This window comes from Octodon degus, unplaced genomic scaffold, assembly GCF_000260255.1.
Source record: "Octodon degus isolate 3935 unplaced genomic scaffold, OctDeg1.0 scaffold00027, whole genome shotgun sequence".
NCBI classification, from domain to species: Eukaryota; Metazoa; Chordata; class Mammalia; order Rodentia; family Octodontidae; genus Octodon; species Octodon degus.
In genome coordinates this window covers 15,528,458-15,536,310 of record NW_004524603.1, presented here as the reverse complement: position 1 = coordinate 15,536,310, position 7,853 = coordinate 15,528,458, and the positions used below count along the sequence as shown (strand labels likewise).

Genomic DNA, 7,853 nt, shown 5'->3' with positions numbered 1-7,853 from the left:
GCCTGTTTATAGCCTCCCAAGAGCTGAGATTATGGGTGCACACAACCACACCCAGTCTCAATTGCTGACTCAGCATGTGGGGGGGTGGGCAAGCAGGCCTGGGATCAAACCCCCCCACCCTGTGTCTGCTTACAGACGCTTTAACCTGCTAAGCTATTTGGCTGGTCCAATGCATGGGTTTTGTTTTTGCGGAACCAGGGATTGAACTCAGGCCCTTGTGCTTGCCAGGCAAGCGCTTATTCTACTGAGCCATCTCCCGGGCCCCACGATGCATGTATTTTATTGATAATTTTTCTGGTTATTAGACACTAGCAGGTAAAATGGGCACCTGTATCTTTGGCACAGCCCTTCATTTCATAGCCTGTACTTCTAGAAGATCATTTTTGGGTGGAAATTATCTCAAAAGTAAGTTTTAAGATTTCTACTACATGCACTTAGTTTGTGAGACTTGCAAACTTTGGCCTACATAGAATAAAACTTACACTGGGTGTAGTACGACAAACCTGTAATCTTGGCTACTTTAGGAAGCTGAGGCACATGGATCACAAGTTTGAATCCAACCTGGGCGATTTAGCCAAGACTGGACCAAAAAAAGGCTGGGAGGAGGCAGATCAGGAGTAAAGCATGGGTGAGGCCTGGATTCAATCCCCAATACCGGAAGAACTCCCTAAGCTACCAACCTACGAAGCAAACAGTAAGTGCGCTTAGGGGTATTTTCCAAGCTGCAGGAAGCTGGAGCAGCCTCCACTAGGTGTTCCTGATTTGCCATCCACCCACCTTGTTAAATTGCATTTCACAAATCTTTGGAACCTCTACTTAGCCTCTTCCCTAAATTCATTTCAAATTTTGTTTTTCAGTGCTGGTGATCAAACTTGGGGCCTCAAGCATAAAGGGCAGGGTTGGGGAGTTGGCTCAGTAGAATAAGCGCTTGTCTGTCAAGTGCAAGGAAGGGCCTGAGTTCAATCCTCGGTTCTGCAAAAATGAACAAATAAAAGCATAAGGGGCAAGAACTACTAGAGAGCCCAGCCCCTGAACTGTTACCAAAACCAAAAATCAGTCTGTGAATCACACAAGCGAACCCAACACTATTAATTGGGCACAGTGGCAGAAAAGGGGCTCAAATTGTAGTCTGGTGAAAATCACGTGTCACTCCTCAGTTTGCACTGCAACATTTTATGCAACAGGCAAACACATTTGTGGACTATAAACTCATTCTCGATGCAGACCCTGGCCCAGCAGCATGAATACTGTGGGTTCATGGGACCAAGAGATTAGTAGGCTAGCTTTCTCCCAATGGGAAGAACTATCGAGCCTCCCTCCAGTCCCACATTCCCTCCACGTCACTGGGATGCTCAATGGCTGCTCTTCAGCCTCCTCTGTGCATCACCAGGCCAGATTCGCCTGGTACCCGAGTTTACAGATTCAGTAGCCCTACAGCTGTCAGTTTGACCACCAGGAGCACACTCCTCTAACATGATTTTTTAAGACATAGGGACAGTCCCAAAAGTATAAGTCATTGTACCAGAAATTAAAAATAAGGAGCAGTATTTTTTTTAGTGTTCTAAAATCACATGAAGGTCTTATGAGTGGCAGAATGATTTTTATTGAGCCAGGGTCTCACTGTGTAGTGCACACTGACCTCGAACTCACAGCAATCCACCTCAGCCTTCTGAATGCTGGGATTACAGGTGTGCACCACCAAACTCAGCTTTTTTTTTTTTTTAATATTTTATTTGTGTGTGTGTGTGTGTGTGTGTGTGTGTGTGTGTGTGGCCAGCTCAGCCCACCAGGGGGCGGGGCTGGCTGGCATGTGGTGCTGGGGGATTGAACCGCGGTCCCTGTGCTTTTAGTTTGTTCTAAGTAGGTGCTTTAGACCACTGAGCCATCTCACCAGCCCTCAGCTTTCTTATTTTATACATTAAAAATTCAGTTACTGAGGCCAGGCATGGTCACATGTGCCTGTAATCCCAACTCAGAATCCTTCTGAGTACCAAGCCAGTTTTACCTACATGTGAGTTCAGGCTGTGTCTGAAAATATATGGTGGGACTTTGTCTCAGAAAAAAAAAAAAAAAAAAAAAAAAAATTGTGAAGAAAACTATTCCTTCAAAATGTTTTGACCTACACTTGACCATTTAGGCACACACAGTACCAGAAAACAGGCGGTGCCTTTTGCTGAGGAAGCTGGCCTGGAGTTGGTCTTGCAGATTCTGGAACAGAATAGCTAACAGAATAAGCCCCCAACCGCGCCCCCAGGCTCTCGGGCATTTCTCAGCATGCAGGAAGCCTTGTAAAAGGTGTCATTTTTCTCAATAATCAGAGACCACAGAAATACCAACTGAGGAGCCAATCAAAGAATTCATGAGAAAAACATTCACTGCCATGTGCCTGCTTCAAAGGAGATTACTCAAAACAGAAAGATAAGTTTTTAAAATTGTTTATTTGGGAAAAGTGCTTCTTACAAAAGGGCAGCTGTAAAATACAGAGACCTCTGCCAACAATTAACTTGGTTTTTTTTAAAGTGAAACAATGGGCGGGGTCTGAGGAATCAGAGCAGTAGATGGACAAATCAGGAACATTTCCCAAGTTATTTTCAGGAATCAGAGTGACAAAATGTAAAGATAAACTTCCCAGGGAGGAGTTCTTCTAACAAGTTACCTCAGCTTATCCCATGAACCCCTCCCCCTTAGAGGAAGTGTGACTTATGCTGCCAACCAGCTACAACGCTACGATGTGCACCTTCCGTCACGTCTGTCTGCCTGCCTGCACGGCGCGGGATGGGCCGAGGCAGCACGACTGAAACAAACAGCTCCTACACCAACCAGAAGCCTCAACCAGGACAAAGCGTGTTCAAAAGTGCCTGGACCAGAAAGGCGAGACCATAAAACACAAAAGAAACCCAACACTGTATAACCAAGCACCAGTGGGTACTGGTAGATGGCGTAACCGGGTCACTAACCTCCCTGGCTAACTGACTGGTAACTAGACAGTTCGCCCGGTTACATTAACTACCTTTCACTGCTTTGTCCTTTCAGATCTATGGGCAACAAGGGGCTGACACCACGAAACGAAGTCTGTCCGCTAACCCTAAGAAATACCTGCGTCTATGCAGGGGCGGAAGCTTCTTGCACGCCTGCTTATGCTCACACACCTTGTCTTCGGCTTCTGGGTGTCCACCACCAACCCTGTACTCGTGGAAGCCACTGACACCATGTGTGTCTTTCCGAAGTGCTCCTGTCACACTAAGCTCACACTCACAGCTGATTCTAGCTGCCCCAGTAGTATCCATGAGTGCAATGAAACAAGAGACCAGAACCACAGGACAACCACGTGGGGTGGGGTCACAAGGAAGGAGCAGACATGAACACAGACGCGCAGGGCTCCCCGCAGCGCAGGACCCACTGCTATCTCCAGAACAGAAGGCTACTTACTTGCCAGCTCAGGTCCCTTCACCCGTCAGCCCTACTCTTGGACCACCAAGCACAGCCGGTGCTTTTCCATTTGAACCTGGGAGCCTTGAAATGAGTGTGGAAAGTCCATAAACACAACCAGGCCAAAAACAGGTGACTCAACAACCCTATGCTAACTGTCTGACAGTTAAATAGATGTTACAAAAAAAGCTAACTTGAAGATTTATTTTTGTAACTTTTTGAAACAGAGAAAACGACACACTCTTGGGGAAGTGGGGTGGAGAACAGGCCCTGGTAAGTGGTCACGACAGCACCTGGAGTTGAGGCCTGCCTAGGAGAGCAACACACTGCCATGCGGCACAGAGGACAGCTACTGTCTGAGGCTCGGCAGGCCGTTCCCTCGCCATGCAAAGCTGCTATAGGTCCAAGTCATAAAAGTCTTCCAGCTCATCGTGATACAAGTCCCACTCATCCTCAGAGTCAGTCAGCTCGTCGTCCCCACCTGCAGCCAAAAGCATAAGCAACATCTCGCCCAGCTCAAAGGTGACCACCTCCTCTTCATCGTTGTCAAAAGGGCTGCTGTTCTCTCTTTCCTCAATGAGCTCCCAGAAGTGGTTCCTCCGTTGGGCCTGTAAGAAACAAGGCCATGATAGGGGTAGCACTGCTGGGTAGTGTCTTCTATTCTGTCACTTACAAGGCAGAGCGTCCAGACTTCAGATTTGCAGTTCCACCCAACCAATGCCTCCCCTGGGTGGCTCACTGCAGGCTGGCGAGGCTGGGGCTTTGTGCACTTGACTCCTCCTGTCTTGCTACCAGCTACCCCGCCCAGGTTCTGAGCTTCTTCCTCTTGGAGGCCTGTCTAGTCTGCTCCCAGACCTGAGCATTAACCTGCTGCCTCTCCCCCAACATGTATGACTCATCTGACAGTGTGATGTTCCCATCCTTTAAGAAAACAGTGAGAGTTACCCGGTATCTGCTTGATGTTCCCACTTTCTGTCTCTGTGGCTCCTCTCTACGGCCATCAGGGTACGCATGCTTGTAAAAACAGTTCCCTCCAAATGGGCAGCTCCCACGGCCTTCATCAAAATACCTGCATGCCTTGTTGCTGGAAAGGAAAATATCGCAGCCCTTATTCACAGTGGACTTCAGGTCTGTGACTATCACCTGAGGTTTGTTACGCAGGGAGGACAGAGGCAGATGCCTGCACACAACCCTCCCAAGGTGTGTGCTCATCAAGATATGTGCTAATGCATGAGATGCTACAAACAAACTCTGATCAAGTCTATACTGTTTACCAGCTCTAGCACCGCCGATCCAGCAGAGCGCAAACCTTCTAGAAAGCCAACACATAAGAATTAATACAGGACAACTACAACATGGGCTCAGACTCGGGGGAGGCAGAGTCCATGTGCAGGCTTCGACGATCACCATATAGATGTGATTATAACTCAGTCCCTTGGCATGCACCCCAAGGACTGTGTTATAACAAGATACAAACTGGGCAAGTGGTATCGGGGCAACAAGAGACTGCACTGAGGGGTAAAGAAAGGGTAGGAAGGAGGTAGGAGTGTATAATGCAGCACTGTTCTTTCCAAAGTGAACCCAGACTGCTAGGCTCTAGGCTTGAGAAAGGCTGCAGTGCTCATACCTCATTGCCTCCTTGTATTTCTGAATGAGTTTCTGCTTCTCTTCTTTCTCCTCCACCCAGTACTCACTTGGAATGACAAAGTTAGATGTGATCCGGCATTCGGGGCAGGACCTGGGAAACAATGAACAGGCTGCAGTGCTTGTCCCGCCAGAGGACAAGGACACACCCCGGTGTGCTCCCTGACTTGGCACCTGGGCCGAGGTTTTGGGCACTGCCTGATGGGGTCACCCTGTCCCACATCGGCCCTGGGAGGCACAGACAGATGCCTTCACAGGTTCTGCTCAACAGCTAGCTAGTTCATTTAAAAAAAAATAACTTAAGCTTAAAAACAAAAGACATTTCACACAGACTCCTTTTTCTTTCGTTGAAATAAATTTATTTCTTGTAACTTTGCTCTGTTTAGATTATGTAGCTTTTGTTCAGTCATGAGAACAATCTTAAAGAATGGTGGATTATTGGCTAGCTTAATGGATGGAATAGGAAAGTGATGTCAAATGTCAGGAAACACACATTCAGAGCTAGTTTCTCCACAGAGCCTAAACCAGCTAATTCATTAAACACAATCTCCTTGGAAAAAGCACAAAAAACCTACTAACTGATACACAGGGCATCCTCATTTTAAATAAAGTAGAGATCGACTACCCTACCAGCTAGCAAGACACAAAGAAGGAATCCCAGTTAGAATACCCAGTGTCAACATAAAAATGCATGCTTTTAAATGCGGTCCATCTGGTTGAAAGTTGGCACAAGATACTACATTCTTCCCCAAAACAGAAAGCACAAATGAAGATTGGGGAGGAGTCTCACTTTATGATCTTGCTCTCAAATTGCTTAGCACTCCTCCACTTGCGAATACACTTGAGACAGTAGGTGTGGCTGCAGTTGGAGAGGATGCCGAAGCGGCGCTCACTGGGGTTGGCTTTCTCATACACCACCTCCATGCAGATGCCACACACCATGTCTTTGCTGCGCTGCACGGCAAAGGACAGCTCCATGTCCTTCTCATGGGCCTCGATGCAAGACTGCAAGAGGGGAGAACACAAGGAGGTCAGGCACTGGACCGCTGGGGACGCTGGCCCCAAGATTCATAGCTCAACTGGAAAGGCCATGTTCTCAACCAGACTTGAAAAGGGAACATGGGCCTAAAGGCATTATGGAACTTCATGATAACGCAGCATCAATCAATCAAGACTGTGAGGATGGAACTTCACGGACTGAAAACTCACCCAACTTCACAGTTTTTTTTTATTATTTTTTAAAAAATTTTTTAAAGTTTATTTATTTGTTGTGTGTGTGTGTGTGTGTGTGGCCAGCCCAGCCCACCAGGGGGCGGGGCTGGCTGGCATGTGGTGCTGGAGGACCAAATAGCAGTCCCTGTGCTTTGTCAAGCTTGTTCCAAGTAGGTGCTTCAGACCACTGAGCCATCTCACCAGCCCCCACCCAACTTTACTGTTTTGAGAGTTTCACTATGTAGGGAGGGTAGCTTCAAACTCATGGTGATCCTTCATACTCAGCTTTCTGAGTACTGGAAAAACTCACTTTAAGCTTTGCACACTAAGACAGTTTTCCAAACTTTCTATTTTCAGATGGAGAATATAATCAGAATTAAGGATCTTAATTTAAAATCTGTGAGAAGGGCCGGCCAAATGGCTCAGCAGATTAAAGTGACTGGTAGGCACAGGGGCTGGGGGCTTGCTGAGACTGCGATTGACATTGGGCATGGTGGCACGTGCCTGTAACCTCAGCTCTTGGGAGGCTGTAAACAGGTGGATCACTACAAGTTCGATCCATCAGTGAGAACCTGAACACCCTGTAGACCCTTCCCTAAAAATACAAATCTGTGAGAAGATAGCCTACAGGAGCCAGCATGCTGGTGCATGCCTGTAAGCCCAGCACATGGTCCAGCCTGAACTACACAGTGAATTTATTATCTTAAAAACCAAACGAAAACAAACCAAAACAAAACAAAACAAAGAATAAAGGTAAAAGAAACTAACCTTTATTATATGATAATTATGGGCGAGGCACATAACTTCTGTATCTCCATTTAATATATTTATAGTTCTGGAACTCAAAGCCAGAGCCTCATGTTTGCTAGCAAGAGCTATCACTGAACTACCAACTACTCACATGCCTTTATTGTGGTAATTCTGTCTCTCTCTCACACACAAACACACTTCGTCCATTGGAGTATGCAATTAAATAATTTTAATACATTAAAAACTATATAACCATTAACACAGTTAACATTAGAATGTTTTCACCCCCACCCCCACGCCCACATACAAAAGAAACTGCATGCCCACTAGCAGTTGTACCTTCCCACAAAATCCCTAGACCTCGGCAACCAAGGATGTGGGGATTTGCCAGTGCTCTGGCTGCCGTAACCACTTAGTTCACACAGCAAGTTTTCAGTTACTGTGGGTGCAGAAGAGCTGTACTTGCTGTCTGCTGGGTGGATATACACTTCTCATGACACACATTCCCATTCCAGGAATGGACACCTTTTAGTCTGTAGCATGATTACAGAACATGCAGAAAAGCAATAGAAAAGCCACCTATACAGCTGGGTGCAATGGTGTATACCCATACTTCCAGCAATGAAGCAGGAAGTTTGAGCTCAAAAATGCCATAGGGGAAAAAAAAAAAAACACACACCAAAATCCTGGGGCCGGGGAGATGGCTCAGTGGAATAAGCGCTTCCCTGGCAAGCATAAGGACCTGAGTTCAAGCCCCGGTTCCGCAAAAACAAACAAACAAATAAACTGGGCTGGTGAGATGGCTCAGTGGTCTAAAG

The 7,853-nt window shown here is 46.7% G+C and overlaps 1 protein-coding gene across 1 annotated transcript in view; it reads right to left on the bottom strand.

Annotated features, from left to right (window-relative positions):
* Positions 1–2,419: 2,419 nt before the first annotated feature.
* Mkrn1 (makorin ring finger protein 1) overlaps positions 2,420–7,853 on the bottom strand; it is a 25,669-nt gene continuing 20,235 nt past the window's right edge. The window contains exons 5-8 of the mRNA XM_023712761.1: positions 5,864–6,078; positions 5,057–5,167; positions 4,375–4,513; positions 2,420–4,037 (exon numbers count right to left, since the gene is read on the bottom strand). Coding sequence (XP_023568529.1) covers positions 3,825–4,037; positions 4,375–4,513; positions 5,057–5,167; positions 5,864–6,078 — 678 coding nt within the window. The 3' untranslated portion in view covers positions 2,420–3,824. The remainder of the gene's footprint in view (positions 4,038–4,374; positions 4,514–5,056; positions 5,168–5,863; positions 6,079–7,853) is intronic.